At 46.7% G+C, this 16,737-nt stretch overlaps 1 protein-coding gene across 1 annotated transcript; it reads right to left on the bottom strand.

Annotated features, from left to right (window-relative positions):
* Positions 1 to 1,312: 1,312 nt before the first annotated feature.
* On the bottom strand, positions 1,313 to 16,480 carry LOC120748100 (myelin transcription factor 1-like). The gene is made up of 8 exons (XM_040054177.2): positions 16,415 to 16,480; positions 12,002 to 12,064; positions 11,312 to 11,395; positions 6,944 to 7,165; positions 6,120 to 6,211; positions 5,149 to 5,252; positions 4,907 to 5,050; positions 1,313 to 3,307 (listed from the first exon to the last, which is right to left on the bottom strand). The coding sequence occupies exons 1-8, from the start codon at positions 16,438 to 16,440 to the stop codon at positions 3,167 to 3,169; spliced, it is 876 nt and encodes a 291-aa protein (XP_039910111.1). The 5' UTR covers positions 16,441 to 16,480; the 3' UTR covers positions 1,313 to 3,166.
* Between the last annotated feature and the right edge of the window lie 257 nt (positions 16,481 to 16,737).

Below are 16,737 nucleotides of genomic sequence, written 5' to 3'. Positions count from 1 at the left end.
TCCTTCTCTCTTCTCTCCTTTCCTCCTCTCATTTTCTCCCCCAGCTCTCTCAGCCTGTCTCCGTTGCAGAGGTGCTCCTGCACTCCTGGGCATGTGGAGCTCTGGGGGTGCAGGGGCCAAGTCCTGCCCAGAGGAATTCTGCCTCCTGGAGCTCATGTTTCCCACCACAGCACTAGCGGGATTTTAAGCATCTGCTTGGCTGCGTGGTGAGAGCTCCTTTTCTCCAAAGCCTTCAGAGATACCAAACCCAAATTCCCCTGAAATCCCCCAGCTCAGGAGGTGGGGAGAGCCAGGTGGGAAGTGCGCAGACCCTGTCTAGAACCTCAGGTCAGCAGGGACACACTGACCACCCCCAAGCCATGGTTCAGGATAAGGACAAAGCCCAGTGAGGACACATTGGCAGCAGCTCGAAGAAAGACCATAGGAACTAAAGTCACAAACAGAACTGGGTTTTATTATGAAATAACCCTGCCAGTACATAAGGAAGTTCTGTCTGCAAAATACATTTCCTGAGGAAAGTAGATCACAGTATTCGTTTTCACAGAATAACATGTAGCCTGCTATAACTTTCAATGTGACTCTTTATTATTTAAATATTAACAGTATTCCTTCACATAAACAAGTACTCAGTCATCACATAACCAACACACAAACGACAAAATAAATATACAACAAGAGCACAGTTCATTTTTTTTCCCCGACTTAAATATTAAATAAATAATAAATACAGAATTTTCATTTCCTGTTGTCAGTGCCTGAAACAATATGAATGAAAAAGAAAAGAAAAACTGAAAAAGTCTCTCTTCCCCCCAGTGCCCCTGCCCCCACAAAAAAACAAACCAAAAAATTATCAAAATGTCTCAGTTATAAAATATCTTTAAAAAAATTCCCATCATTAAAAGAATAAATAACAAAATATATAAAAAATAACTTGGTTGCATCAAAATTACAAGTAGGAGTTGTAGATAGGGGTTTTTTTCTTTTTTTCTTTTTTTTTTTTTTGGAATATCATCTTTTATGGTCAAAAGTTTTAATTTCTAACTTTTTTTTTTGCTTCTTTTATCTTCATTTCTATGGTGCAGTGTCCAGTTTAAAATAAGTATAAAATTAATAAATAAAAAAGTTAAATAAATAGCAAAAAGTTAACATAAGGTGTTGTAAATATAAATTACATACATCTTGCCAAAATTAAATAATTTACAGGATAATTAAACTAACTACTTTTTTTTTTTCTTCTCTTTCTTCCAGTAAGTGCAATTTCTCTACTTTTAAATACTAACTGAATTGCAGTCACAATCAATTTGGACTCTATTTACATGTTAAGAACATTGTGTTTTTAACACCTCAAATTTTATACTTTTTTTTTTTTCCCTTTTTTTTCTTTTTTCCTTGTATTTTTGCACTTGGAATGGGTTCTAAAATAAGTGAACTCGTGGAGTCTGATCCTGCAAACACTTAAGTACGGGAGCAAGCTCACCCAGGCCAACTGCCCTATGGAACTTAGCACAGGGAGCAGCTCCAACCAAGACACTCATGGGCTTCCAGGCCAGATCCAGCGGCCATGGTAGCCACTGGGACCTTCCACTGACTTCTCCAAATCGGGAATTACGCCCTAAATATCTGCAGGGTTCGGCTCAAAATGACACCACACTCTTGCCTTTCGTTGGGGTCCACAAGGTCCTCCCCAGCTCTGCCTGCCGCACGGCCGGGAGTGACGCGGGATACGGGATGTGGGATGTCCCCACACTGGGGCCCCTCGGGGGGTTTTTCCCCCGTGAAGTGTTTGGAGAAGGAAGCGAGCTCCGGATGGGAGCGAAGGTGGGGAGCAGCCCCGTGGGGTGACAGCTGGCCCTGGCCATGGAGCGGGGCTGCAGAGCAGCGCCCCAAGGACATTCATAGAGTTGTTCTCTAAGTGCACAGAGGGCTGCGTGTACCCAGCTGCTTACAATTGCTTCTTTGGAAGAATTCCCAACACCTGAATCCTTTTCTTTTTTTTCCTTTTTTCCCTTTTCTGTTGTTGCAGAATGGCGCTCGCGCTGTGTTTTCACGCAAATCCTAGAACACCAAACCAAACCATCCTCATTGCCCTGTGGATACATGTAAGAAATCAACTCCTGGTTCACGGTATGTAAGCACTTTGCTGGCCATCAATTAACATCTCTCTTTTTGTTGGTTTTTGCTTCTTTTTGATTTGATTTGATTTGATTTGATTCGATTTGATTTGTTCATCACAATCTCAACCGTTCTCTGGCACTGATGTATGATCTCTGGACTGGCAGTACTGCGCCACTGTAGGGATGATCACAATAATGAAAAGAACCAGAACTGTCATCAAACAGATTTCCAAAAAATCATATACACCGGACCATGACACATTAAAGAAATTCTTCTGTTTGAAATATCTGGAATTGGCCTATTCATAATAGCTACTCTCATATTTAAGACAGACAAAGGAATACTGTAGTTGCAAACTCCAAAAGCTTCCCTGAGAACCTTTTTTCCATTGCGCTTTCCACTGGAGATCCAGAACTGCTCTTCAGATTTCTTTCAGAAAATAAAAATAAGCTACTTTATAATACTTCAGAGTTCCCATGCCCAGTGGATATCTGAACACTTCGGGGTTGGGAGGCCCAGCACAGGTTCAGATTTACAGGTAGCTTGCAGCTCCAGCACTTGTAGCAACATAGAACATAACTCATGTGTGAGTAGGTGATCTGGACATACAACCATAGACAACATGAGGGTTTAAGCCAGTCATACAATAGTCTTGGATCAGACAAGACCCTGTTCTTGTAACGTTTTAACCCTTGGATCAATTCTGCAAGAGCAAGCAACTCATGGAAGATGCCTGCTCTTCACCTGTTACCAAGCCCCACAGCCTACTGGAGAATTTAACCTTCCATCCTGATCTACCTCATGGTCCAGGTAGAAAAAAAATCCCACTTTTCTCAAGAAGGTCCAAAGTTAAGTAAACGAGAACATTGCGTTTGATCAGTTCCATGTCTCAGAAATGGCCTCTTGGTTACATTTTGGTCCTTTTTTTTCTTTTTTTCTTTTTTTCTTTTTTTTCATTCATTAAACAAGTTTTCTAACTTGTAAACCTGAATACTTGGAGGGGAAATTCCATCTTACAGTCTGTTTGCTTGCTGCTCTCCATCCCGCGGCACTACACCTGGATGCCCTTGACGGCTTGCTTGATGCTCTCCAGCAGGTCCTTGTTCTCCGGGTTCTGGTAGCACTCCTGGTTGGTGTACATGTCTGTCAGCGTGTTCACATAGGCATCAAAGTTCTGCTCACTAATTGGCTCCTGCAGATGACAAAAAAGAAAAAAAAAAAAAAAGGCAAATAAAAGCATTAGTAGAAGAGCAGGAAAAGTATGAGAATCTTTGCAATAAGTCATCTGCATATTTTAGTGCCCAGAGAAGTTGTGGATTCCTGAAAGTGCTCCAAGCCAGGCTTGGAGAAACCTGGTCTAGTGGAAGGTGTCCTTACCCATGGCAGAGGGCTGGAACAGCATTAGTTTTAAGGTCCCTTGTGACCCAAACCATTCCATGATTCTCTGTGTGTACAGCCAAAGGTCTCCACATCAAAGTGTACAGTGCGGCCTCTACAGGAATCTCATCATCGCCCTAATCCCGACAGATCTTAACCAGGTCCTTAATTTTATGCGCTGGCCTTGTGGAGCTATTAACAGCATCAGGTTAAGTGTGTGCAGGCAGCCTGACAGGCTGGGGGCTGAATTAAGGCATGGAAATGAAGGGCTGGAGGACAACGGGACTGCTGAAACATCACGGAGGGAACCAAAGGCAAAGTCAAGTCACCCTGGGCTCACAGGTGCCCAGCCCAGCTCTCTGCTGCACTACAGCTTCTGCTTTTGAGGGGCATTGCAAGTATCTATCTTGGGCTTAATGGGGGAAAAAAGAGAGGGAGTAGGAAGAAAAAGAATGGGAATAAAATGAGCATAAAAAAGTCTCATGGGCATCATTTAATTAGAGTTGCCTGAAACCTTGAAAAAATATTTGCTGAACAGTTTATTTGCCCTTTATGTGTCAAACACGTTACAAAAAAGCTCTCAGCAAGTGGTTTTCTGCCAGTTAGGCAGCTGGGTGAATACTATCCAAAACTGCTCTGCTGGAGGATGGCTTCTCTCCAACCAGCCTGAATTTAAATACAAACCCCAATGAAAAAGATTCCCAAAAAAAAAAAAAAAAAAAAAAGAATGGAAGAAAAAATAAATCAAAAGCTCATTCCTCTGATCATTGCAGTGGTCTTTATGAGTTGTAAGAGGACAGCTTCCTCAACAACACGAGCCCCACCTCCACACACCTGGTTTTGACAACAGTAATTACATTCCTGGGAATAGAGAGAAGGTAATTAATAGCCTTTTGTGGTTTTACTATTTTAATGCAGTCTTTTCATTTCTCAGTAACTCTATGGTAACATGCTGTGGGCTGTTAGACCTTGTTAAATTAAACAAAATACACTCTCTTTAAGAATGCTATTCTTTAGCTGCCAGCTATTCAAAACTGAATTGAAACTACCTGCATTATAATAGGAGCTCTAAGATCTTTCTGACGTTGAAATCCAATCCCTCCTGATCTCTGCTTGTGCTGTCTTAGCCTAAAAGGCACTGGGTGCCCTTGATAAAGTTTCCTATTTTGTGATAGTGCTCCCAGATGTAATGAGACAGAACAATAGATACAAAGGGAGATCAGCAGAAAACGACAACAAAAGGGAGATATAATGCAGGCTTCAGAGATAAGGGGAAAGTACTGATCTTACAAAGGGCACACTGGTGTATGGAAAGAAATTCTCCCACTCTTTAATTGTGAAAAACCATGAATTGGGTTTGGCACAGTTCCCTCGATGAAGCCAGCTTGGGCTGAGCACTGTCAAAGTTTCTTACCATGTGTGGAAGGCGGATATTGGCAAGACTTTGGATGAGAGCCTGGCTCAACCCTGAGAGCTCCAGGAACAGGGCTTCATTTTGCTCCTCTATGATTTTGTTTTCCTCCTCAATGTTCTTCAGGTTCTTCTCCATGGTGGAGATCTGTGGAGGAAGGACAAGGCAGGGTTACCAACCCTCACCAGTGGCAGCCACCAACACCCTGCACCCCTGGCCTTGAATGCACGGCCAAGGACACCAACCTGGGACTGCAGTTTCACCATGGCCGCTTCCATCTCCGAGTTGGACTCGTTCAGCTCACTGATCTCCTTGTTCAGCTGCTTGATCTCCTCATCGTTCTCCAGAACTGCAGGAGGGAAGGTCACGGGCAGTCAACAAATGTTCTTGGGAAAAGCAAAAGTGTTGGGCTTTCTGCTGAGCCCATCCTGCCTGCACCGTCCTCACCTTTGGCTTTCACAGCCTCGAAACAGGACGTACCTCTCACCTGCCTTTTTTTTTTTTTTTCTGTTTTTTAATAATTAATATTTTTATTACCACAGTTCAATGATACTCGAGCAGGTCAATATGTAAATGCAAAAAGCAAAGGACAGCAGAGCAGTGGGAGTCCAACACATCCCCACACCCAGCAAGGTCGATTGTCCTGATCAGGTCACTCTCTCCGATCCTGAGTTTGGAATGATGCCATTTAAAAAACTAATGCATGTCTTGATGAGAAATTACGAGGCCCATAAAATAAAGCAGTATTTCTAGAGGAGTGCAGGTATTTATAGGTTCCAAACTATCAAGTTTAATGCTTGAACCTTGTCAAATACCACAGAAAGCTCAGTAATAGCACTGCAAATGCAAAGTGCCGTCGCTAACAAAATTCCAGACCCAGAAATATCTCAGTATTAAAAGCCCTGAATAGGTGAAAATTGCTGAATGACTGCAAGGTATTTGTAAAAATGCCAGTGAACTTATATTAAAAAAAAAAAAAAAAATCTGAATTTCAGCATTACTTCTTTTGCCTCCTTTATTGTTGCTCCCTTAAAATGTGTGGCTCAAGGAGTGAGACTGGCACCATGCCACCACAAACACCCAGAAAACACAAAGTACACGATGTCCTTGAAATCTGTGCCCAGATTTCAGTTGAAACCTCCCCAGCCTAAAAAGAAAAAGATCTATGGGCTCAATACTCTGACACACCTGCGAGGCAAAGGAGTGAAAATCTTACCATCGCTGGTCTTGAATTTTGTGTTGAGAATTTCATCCCCTGAGAGTTTTCCTTTCTTCCCAGCAAAAGTAGCTCTTGGACACCCTGACAAACTGAAAAACAAGTAAAAATGGGTTTCATAAATTTTCAGTATTTATAGGTGCTTAAGTTCCCAATGTAAGAGCATGTGCCATTTGGTGGAAGTCAAGCTGCGAGACAGTTCTCCTAAAAGCTTTTTATGGTACCGAGGAAATTGCTTTATGAATAATGCCACAAAACACCCCACTTATAAAGCGAGAGCAATTTTCTTTAAGCAAAGATCAAAAACACATTGCTTCCTAAAAGAGGAGGTGTGCCAGGTGAGGAGGGTGACATGAGTCTGGTTGTCTTGGGCACCAAACTCCTATTTGTAGTACTCAAATTCTGTTCCAGCATGCAAATCAAGATTTAGATTAGAGGTTGGGAAGAAATTCTTCCCTGTGAGGGTGGTGAGTTGCCCAGAGAAGGTGTGGATGTCCCATTGCTGGAAGCGCCCAGTGCCAGGCTGGATGGGGCTTGGAGCAACCTGGTCTATGGAAGGTGTCCCTGCCTGTGACAGGGGGTTGGAATGACATGATCTTTGATGTCCCTTCCAACCCAAACCTTTCTGCGATTCTGTGAACATTAAAACAACCACACATCTCCTCTGTTCAGTAAACTTCAACCTGACTGCGCTCAGCATCCAAAGCACCAGTTCCTCAGCCTCCCACGAGGAGCTGAACGCTGCTCAAGCAGCATCTCGGGGCGGGTAGGTTCATCCACAGCAAAATCATCACACTCACACCGGCGTGAATCCCGGGATTTACCTTCTGTGAGTGAGGAAGCTCCCGTTGGCGTGGCCAGAACCGTCACAGCCTGGGGTGGGGCAGGTCGGGCCTTCGTTCTTCAAGGACTTCCAGGAAAAGGAGGAGCCATTGAGGGATCCTTCCTTCTGCCTGCGGGCTGCCAGGGGACAGCCGGAGGCGCTCCGGTGAGACGCGTACTTGCCGCTGATGTGTCCCAGCCCAACGCAGCCCGGAACCGGACACCTGCGCACGGGGAACCACCCAAAGTTACAGCACGGCAGTCCAGAGGAGGGAATGGAAGGAAAGGCCTAAGGGAATTATTGATGAGCAGGGATGAGGAAGCCTGGGAAGAGAGCATTTGCATCTGGGTCTCGTCTGGGGTTTACAGGGGAGGTACTTGGTTGAGGGAGATAGCAGATGGGAAACTGAGAGTTGCGACTGCTCCTTCAAAAGAGCCAAAGTGAATCAAGGAGAATTCTGCAGGAGGGAAGTCTGTGGAGGTCACGTCACACGCAGCAAAAGTAGATACCAATGGTGTCAGAAACCAGGTACTTGGTGCCTCTCTGGGACAGAAACGGCAGGTTTGGCTGCCTTACATGGGATCCTGATGTAGCCCAAGGCTGACACTCACACTGAACCGTCACACGCAGACTGCTGGCTCTGCCCTGTGTCGCTGCTGACGAACCCAGGCTCATCTCTTGTCCCCCTACACCAGCACAGCCAACACAGCATAGGAGCACTGTCTGTGCCTTGGGGACAGCCCTCCCCAGAGCCAGCCCCTGAGCCAGGAGCTGTTCAGGCTGTGCACAAAGAGCTGCAGCCCTGTTCCTGCCAGGAAGGCAACCGAGGGGTTTCTGAGCCTGCACCCCATCAGACAGGACAAATCGCTGGGCCACCTCTAACCCTGCAGCCACGGCACAGCCTCGCTTGCCTCCTCCTCCTCCTCCTGGTTCACATCCTGCCTCTCTGGGGAGATCAACCCACGCTCTCGAGGGGATAAAGTGGGAATTATCATCAAGGCAGCACATGAGCCCTGCCCTTACCAGACCTCAGCCTCTTTATGGCCGGCTGAAACACACGGGAGCTGTGAGGAGCCCTGTGGCAGCACCAGCACAACTTGTGCTACTGCCAAGCACACGAGTGGCTCTCTAAAAGGCACCTCTTTCCTCCCTCCTCACCTGATGGCATTCTCCCTAAACTCAGCCATCCTACAAGCCCAGAGCATCTATCAGAGTTTCTGCTGTGGTTTGCATTCATTTTAAGAATGCTTGTCAATTATAAATACAGTTAAAAGTTTATTACTCAAGGGGGGTTACTCAAAAATAGGGGAGGAGGAAGGAGGTAAGAAATGACAAAAATAACCCCCATCTCCTCAGTTTGGAAGCAATTAGGGACTTTGAGGCTCTCCAGCAAAAGCGTTCGTGGAGCTGCTCCTGAAAATTGCAAGCTGCATTTCACCGCAGAAATTATTGCCCTGATTGTTTACATTCCACACAAAAGGGAGATGACAGCAAAAGGGGGGGGGGGGCAGCCTTTTCCCAAGATAATTTGAAAAATGCTGATCTCGATTTTAATCAGCTGCAAATGCAGCACAATTCACTTATAATATCCCTGCCAGCAGGATCCTCAGTAAATTCATAACATCATTGCTTTTATATGATCACGAGCAAATTACTGAATCCTCAGGAGGAAAAGGAGAAGGGGGAGAGGGGGGGGAAGAGCAAGAGAGAAAGAGACAAACCCCAGCATTTCATATGCAGCCGTTACAGCCCAACCATTACATATTTTACACCGTTAATTTAACTTTTATTACATTTTCATTGTTAAAAAATAAACCAGAGCCTTATTGTGCAAAACAGCTGTCTTGGACATATTTTAAGGTGTTTTTTCTTACATTATTATTATTTAATGGGAGCACCAGTAGCGTTTGATCAATTAGACACCTGTGGATGCTTCCTCTCTATGAGCTGGGCTGAAGGTTGAGGTGATCTGTTCAATCACGTCTGCAGCAAATTACTTGAAGGATGAACAGCACAAACAACAGGGACTAAATGACTTTCTCCTCGGTGACGATGTGCAAAACTCGGCCGGGTTCCAAGCGGAGCTCGGTGCAGACAGAGGAAGGATTTAGAGCCAAAGCTGCTTAAGCTAAACCCACACCAGGCACACCTTGCCGTGGGCGGTGGGACAAACACTTCCACAGGCTGGGGGAGGGCACCAGCCTGGGATGGTTGTGCCACGTTGTTTTGCACATCTCAGAGGAGATTCTGCTCCTCCTGGGTGTACTGGAAAAGGGCTGTGGGATGTTAGGGAATGCCTTCACCTCCTGCTGCTGCAGAGCCCCTCACAGCCCATCCCGCATCTCCTGCACCTGTGCCCACGGTTCCACCAAGACCTGTCTGGGGATGGATGACACCCCCTTCCCAGGAGTCAGAAAATCCAGCTCTGGTGATGCTCCAACCCCATCTGGAGCCTGGAACCTAGAGAATCTATGGATGCCCCACCCCTGGAGGTGTCCAAGGCCAGACTGGATGGGTCTTTGAGAAATCTGGTTGAGAGGAAGGTGTCCCACCCTATGGTAGAGGGTTGGAGTGAGGTGAGATTTAAGATCGCTTCCAACTTAAACAATTATATGATTTCTTTCAACTTTATCTTCCCAGTGTTCGTTATTGTGGACTAGGATAGACACAGCCCATGGTGAGGATGCAGGTGTGGACCCTCACTCTGCTGTGGGTCCTGCCAGCCCACCCCGTGCTCCCCATAACAAACCAGCCACATAAAAACTCCTTTCTCCTTGCTCCGGGAAGTGATTTCTGTGCAGAGAAACCACACCGGGGAAACCGCTTGGCCATTCCTGCCCTGAATGGGGAAAGCACAAATGGACAGAACCACAGCTTCCCCACAGGGCACGTGTCCCTGGGGGAACCATGGAGAGGGGCGACCTCCCAGCTGGGGGCTCCAGCCATGGCGAGAGCAGAGGTACAACAGCCAGCAGCTGCACATCTCCAGTTTGCTGCCTGCCCTTTCCTTCCCTCTGTCACTGGTTAAAATGGCACAGCATTGAAACTCCACCAGCAATTCGGTGTATTTGAGCCAAAAGAGGCTTTTTTTTCCTGCAGATTTTCGAGTAGGTTGCTTAATTTTTAATAAACTCTGCTAACTCCTGCTAATTATCACACGGCTCATTTAACTGGGAGGCTTTCCTTCCTGTAGACTGAGGAGGAAGAACAGAGCAGATGGCTCAAATATCATCTTTTTCTGAAAGGTCCTTCCCCCCCAGCAGGCACATCCCATCTTCCCACGGCCCCCACAGGGTTCTTCCACCCCTGCTGGGTCCTGCTTTGGCTCAGCCTCTGCTCCAGGCCAAAACCTGGGCACGTGGAGATACCCACCTCTGCTCCTCTGTGAGAGCAAGACCTGCCCTGGGAGTAAAATATTTTAAAGAAAGATCCCCTTGGAGACAGTCTGCTGAGCCAAAGGGGTTTGGACAGGTATGCCAGCACTCTGGGCAGCCAGAAGCTCTTGGAAGTGGTTGATAATTTTTGCCATGTTTCTTTTTACCCGCTTCCACCCACACTTGCTGGGTGAGTGTACAGGCTTCAGAAAGGCTGGAGATGCTCTGGGTAACAAGAACAACAACAACGACAATGACAAAAAAAGGAGGTCCTGGAGTCAGTGCTGCCTTTCATGTCCTGTAGCTGTGTAAGGAGATAGAGATGCCAGACCCCACATGCTGAGCCTGTGATGCTCAGACTTGCTAAAAGTCAGGACAAATGGATTTCACAGCTCGTGAAGACTCCTGAGGTGGACTAAGCAATTTCATATCTCTATTCCCCACAGGAATAACCCCCCTGGGATGTTTTGAAAACTTCAGCCTGAGGCAGCAGACAGAGGTTTTTTCAGTAGACTTTGAATATTCTGCCTGGGCAAAGACTCCACAATGTACAGTTTATTCAGGGTTACCAGATCCTGACCCAGCTCAGTGCTGGGTAGTTTCTGCTTCTGCTGTGCTCCTGGCAGTTAAGCCAGTCCATCAGAGCTTGCCTGCCCATTGCATCCCAAAAACCTGCAATGTTTGGCTTGACTGTGGGGCTTTACCCTCATTTACCACCCCGCTGTGGTTTTCCAGCAATTATATAAAGCACAGGTAGCAGTGAAACTGTGCCCTACCAACCTATCTTTCACACCTGCAAGAAAACTGCACCACCTCATTTTTCCAGCAAATATCAAAATTGCAACACCAAAACACAGCAAAGAGCTTTCGTAGAGGACGCTCAAAGAAGTGTGAGCGAGGGGGGATGTGGGGAGGGTGCTGATCACCCACTTAAATTATTGTGAGGCCAAGTGGATGGGGTGACAAGCTCTGCTCAGGAGTTATTCCAGACTTACTTCATCAGCTCTGGGTCTTCTTTATCATCCTTTGTCGGGGTGATCTTGATCCCACTTTTCTTGGCACGAGGGCAGCCTGACAGACTGTGGTTAAAAAGAGAAGAAAGGCCTGTCTCACTGGCAGAATCTCTGCATTTGCTATTCCCCCGCTTCAGTCATCTTTCCCTTGAATTTGGCACAGTGTTTTTGATCTCTCTCGTTTTGCAGCTTCACATCACGAGGAGAAGTCAGAAGGAAAAAAAATAGTAAAATATTGAGGGAGATGGACAGTAATTAATGGTGTCTAGATAAGAAGATATCTGCTAACAGCCCGCGATGTTTAATGGAATTATTGAAACAGAAGGCTCAGATCTAAGCTATTAATGTTCTAAAGTGATAATAGAAGTCATAAATAGGTAGCAATATTAACAGGAACATTGCATCAGCTAAAATCTGACCCTTTGTCTTTTATTCTGTTGAAAGGAGCTTCTAATCAGATGCTGGAAACATCAGGAAGGAAAAAAAAAGAAGTCAGATTAAAGAGATGAAAATAGGCTTCAGTTGTCAGTAACATTAATGTTTTATTCAGAACTTTACAACTCTGCCCACTGCAGGGGAAAAAAATAAAAAAATAAAATAAAATTTTTAAAAAAAATAAAAAAGGCAACGCAGAAAGAAGCTACAGAGAAAATAATTTAAAGAAGATCTTACCTTCTATGCGATGCATAATTTCCTGTTATGTGACCAGAGCCATCACAACCAGGAGTAGGGCACCTGCAGAGGCAAGGGAGGGTTGGATTAGCCTGGGGACGTGAGCAGGCGAGCGACACTCTGTGACAGCTCTCCTCAAAGAGAAATCTGGGCACTGTCAACACAGGAGCAGGTTTATCCTTCCTGCCCCTTCCCCCTCTGTAAGGACAAGGTTTGGTCTGTAACATCCGTGGTTCTGAGGTCAGTGCGGCACCGCACGGTGTGACACCGGAGAGGAACATCTGCGCGATGGTGGGATCTGCTCTCCCACGAGGGGACACAGGTCCCAGCCAGCCTGTGTCCCCACCCTCGTGAAGGAGACAGCTCAGGAGCTGATAATGAGCTAAAATACCCCTCCAGGACAGCGTTTGTCATCTTGAGGGAGGCACAAGGAGACAGCAGGGGCCATCCAGGGCCGGCAGGATGGACCCAAGCAGAGACAAGAAACCAAAAAAAAGAGCTGACAGCTCTGGACAGCAAGGCCACCATGGCCACCACCAATAGAAGATTTTAGTTTGGGTCTGGGTGACTTGGGGAGCATAATCTCAGTGTGGGCAAACAAGCAGCCCATGGCAGGAGGGTCTGCAGAGCGTAAAACTGGCCAATGCTTCTGATGGAGAATGACAAAGAAACAGGAGGAAAAATGTTAGGTGAGTCCTGGGTCCCTTCCTTCCACAACAGCATGGGCAGGGGACAGGGAGTCAGCAGGGGGACAGCCTGCGAGGTGTTGCCATATTATGTGAGCTTTTGTGAGATGTTTACAGCTCTGCAGCTGAATTCTCACAGTCTGTACTGTAAATAATTGGTGTTTTTCACATTCCTTTCTGATGAGAGTTAACTGATTGACTTCTAGCCTGGCCAGTGGGATGGAGAGGTGGTAACCTTGTTCTCTGATCCCTGGTCATCGTTCAGAACCTATATTAATGAGGTCTTTGTAAATAGTAAAAAGTTCTTTAACCTTCACCTTGTGGAGTCAGATCTGTGAGTATCTTTTCTGTCCTCTAGCGACAGTGAGGGGCCTCGGGCTGGGGGTCACCACACAGAGCCTTTGGTGCAGACTCTGCCCCTCCGTCCTCAGCACCTGCCCTACCCAGTGACCTTCGAAGGTGCATCCTGAGCTCCCAGGTGAGCACCCAGCGCTCTCCAGCAAAGGCTCGGGATGGCTTCTGTGGTCAGCCAAACCTGCACAAAGGCTGGCTGGGGGCTGCGAGCCCACCCAGCGGCACGGAGATAATGGCCCGAGCTAAGCACCGCATCATTCAGGGCTCAGAGCGAGGGGATGTAAAGCACCGCAGCACAAAGACCTGCTCCCAGTGCTGTAGGTGACGCGGCGGACATAAAAGTTGTCATGGGGACAGGGAAGAGAGGCGAGGAGTGCGTGCAGAGGATGTGCACGCCAGGCTGCCAATTAGCCGGGGCTTTTTGAGTCAAGTGATTAAGGCCGGGGGAGAGGGTGTGCGCAGGACAGGGAGGAGATGCTCCGCTGCTCCTTCTGAGCAGAGCCAGCAGAGCTCAGGGCACATCCACGAGCTTGCAGAGCGCCCCTTCTCCTCGGGGGAGGGCTTTGGGTGTCCCCACTTTCTCCACCGGTGTTTTGAAAAGCGCCGGTGCCCGGTTTGGATGGCTGGCTGGTACCTGCAGCAGGGCAGGGTTGGAGTCTCCAGGACATGCCAGGGGTGATGCACGGGCAGCCCCTGGGGTCAGGGCCCTTGGGGCAGGCCAGGTGCTTTCCCAAAAGTTGGACAGGGCTCTGAGCAGCGTGATGTAGCTGAAGATGTCCCTGCTCACTGCATCACCGCAGGTCTGGCCTTTAAAAGTTCCTTTCAACCCCAACTATTCTGTGATTCTGCACTGGCGCACTGCCCCCTGAGAGTCGGTGGAGCAATGGTTTCCACAGGTGACTTTGCTTGGAAAACAGCTATTTTAAAAGCCTTCTCTCTCTCTCTCTCTCTCTTTTTTTTTATTTTTCTCCCTCTTCTCCCAGGAAATATCAAATTTCTCTTCTTTGCAGCAGCTCTGAGGGAAAATTTAGCATTTGCAGCTCACTGAATAACCTCCATTGGCAAAAAAAAAAAATTGGCACCTCCCTCGGGTAGGAGAGCAGGGACATGTCCTGGTCCTAGAGGGGTAACGGAGAGGATCAGAGCTAGGAAAGCATAAATGCACACAGGTCTGGTGCAGTAAGAGCAGGACACATCCAGCAGGACCTCAATGAGGGTGCAAATTCTTCAACTCGTTTAGAAATTACAGGGTTGGGAGGTGACTGTGGTATTTCCCAGCTCTACACTGTTACAGTAGAAAGCAAAATTATTTCTCTGTTGTTCTAGCTTCAGGGTGAGAGGGTATTATGAAAACACTAACACCAAAGTCTTTCTTCCTTTCAGGATTTTTAAAGAGGAGAGAGAAGTAATTTGATTTTTATTTTTAATTATCTGGAGACAAATCATACCAACAGAGACCTTTTATTGCATGTTCCAGCCTGGAGCTATTTTTTTTTATATCAGGGATATTAACCCCTGGAATGGAATTTATAATAGAAACACTGGCATGGTCTTATCTGGAGTTCTGAGAAGCTATGACTGTGCAATCTATAATATCTCAAAATCCCTTCCTCCCTCCTCTGCTCCCGTCCTCACCAGGACGTAGGAAAAAAAGTGGTATTTGAGGAAATATTAACAAGCTTTTTTTTGGGGCTAGAGGTCTCCTTTTTCACCCAGTATTTTGATGAAAAGCACTGACATTGGATGCCAGAGGGGAGCACGGGGTGCTGTGCAGCCGGGCTGGACACGATGCTCGGTCTCAGGGATGAGCCCATTTGCTTTTTGTCTGGCCCTTACTGGGCATGGCCACTGCCCCTGAGAGCTTTTAATATCTTTAACACTAATTGTCTGATCACTTGGCTGTTCCTTCAAACTGTTGGAGAAACACCAGCTCAGCAAAGCTCTTTGAAGAGCTCCTTTCAGAACCTGTATGGTCTGTAGTGCTTGATTAAGTGTACTTAGCACTAATCACCGCAGCCCTTGCCATCCACCAGCAAATTCTATTAATATCAACTAATCCTGCCACTTTGCCCACCTCTGTGATAAGGAGCTGGGGGTTAACTAACACTTCTCCTGACACCAGCCCCCGCACTGGTGGTGGCGCACAGAGAAGTCCAGGAGGCACCACAGGGGGATTTGGGACTTTTCCAGGGACCTTCCTGACCACTGGGGCTGCCACTGACTCAGCTGTGGCTCCAGAAACCCCTGATTGCACACGGGGCACAGCACTTTGGGGTTTTTTTCATGGTGACCCTGTGCAATGTGAAGACCTTCATAAGGCTCCACTCTCAGTGCAGGCTCCTCAGTTGTAGTTACAAATATCTCAGTGTCTAAACGATCCAAAAACTGGATTCACCGAAGCTGGGAGCTCAGAGGAGACTCAGCCCGCAAGGATAGGCTGGGCCCATGAAAGAGATGATGAAAAATAATTCACAATGGGCTTTACACCAGAGATGCAGATTGGGTGGAGAGGGTTGGGGTCTCCCCAGTGTTCCAAATGAACAGAATTTCACCTTTCTTTAGGGAAGGCAACCTAAGAGAGCGTTTGGGAAATTGCACCTGTGAAAAATAAGCTCCTGCTGAAGAGGAGAATTTTGGAGAAGACAGCAAAGCTGAATATGGGATTCAGAGGATGATGCTTGAACGAAAATGTCAAAACCAGGTTCCTCCCTTCAGAAACAGCAATGGGGAAGTTTGGCTTTCTGTGATCCCTTGACAATTGTCTCAGGAACTGGCCTCACCAAGCATTTGCTCACTCCCTCTTTCATTCCCTCATGAATCATGGAAATGGAGAGCAATCTCTCTCACTACTTCCCAAACAGCCCCTAAAAAGTAGCATAAAAATAGCACCTCAGGTTCTCCAAAAGAGCTGGCTTGGCTGTGTGCTAGCAGTGAGCTCCCAGCTGTGTCTCTTCCCAAAAATAAATCCAGGCTTTGGATTATTTGAGATGGACAAAAATGTTAAATGAAAAGGGTTATGGCCCAAACTAGGCAACAAGAGCTTGGGAAAAGACGCCAAGTGAAAAAGAAAATGACATGTCTACAGTGCCCAGAGGAAACCTGCCAGGTGTCCAGGTTATTTCCAATCATTGCCATCAGCCCCCTCCCCAAAATCATCCTTCCTCCATGCCATTGCCTCTTCAATGCAGCAGCTGGAAGCTGGACTCCACCAGAGCTCCTCACAGGCAGGTTTTGATCAGCTCTTTGAAAGGAGAAGGGAGGGGATGGAAAAGCAAAAGCAGAGCAAGAGGTGTGGGGGCAGGAAGGGAGAAGAGAGAAAAAAAAGTGTAGAAATAAAGAAAATAAAGGAGTTCCAAGTTGAGCACAAACATACTTGAGGTCAGCAGAGTGGGCAGCCATGAGGTTTCTGAGGCTCTTGTCAGCAAGAGGACAACCAGAAAGGCTGAAAGAGAAGAGATGGAATATCTGGATAAGCAAAAAAAAAAAAAAAAAAAAAAAAAAAGGAAAAAAAAGGAAAAAGAAAAAGGGCTGGGGCATGGGGAGGGAGAGGGGCAACAGAAAGGGGGAGGAAACAGAACCAAACTATCCACATGGTCACAAACTATGCCAAAAGAAATAAAAAAACCCAAAAGTTGTTTTTAAAGATCAAACCATGGAAAAACTGTCGACCCACCTGCGGTGAGAGGCATAGTTCCC

Source organism: Hirundo rustica, unplaced genomic scaffold (assembly GCF_015227805.2).
Source record: "Hirundo rustica isolate bHirRus1 unplaced genomic scaffold, bHirRus1.pri.v3 scaffold_520_arrow_ctg1, whole genome shotgun sequence".
NCBI lineage: Eukaryota > Metazoa > Chordata > Aves > Passeriformes > Hirundinidae > Hirundo > Hirundo rustica.
This window is presented reverse-complemented; position numbering and strand designations above follow the sequence as displayed.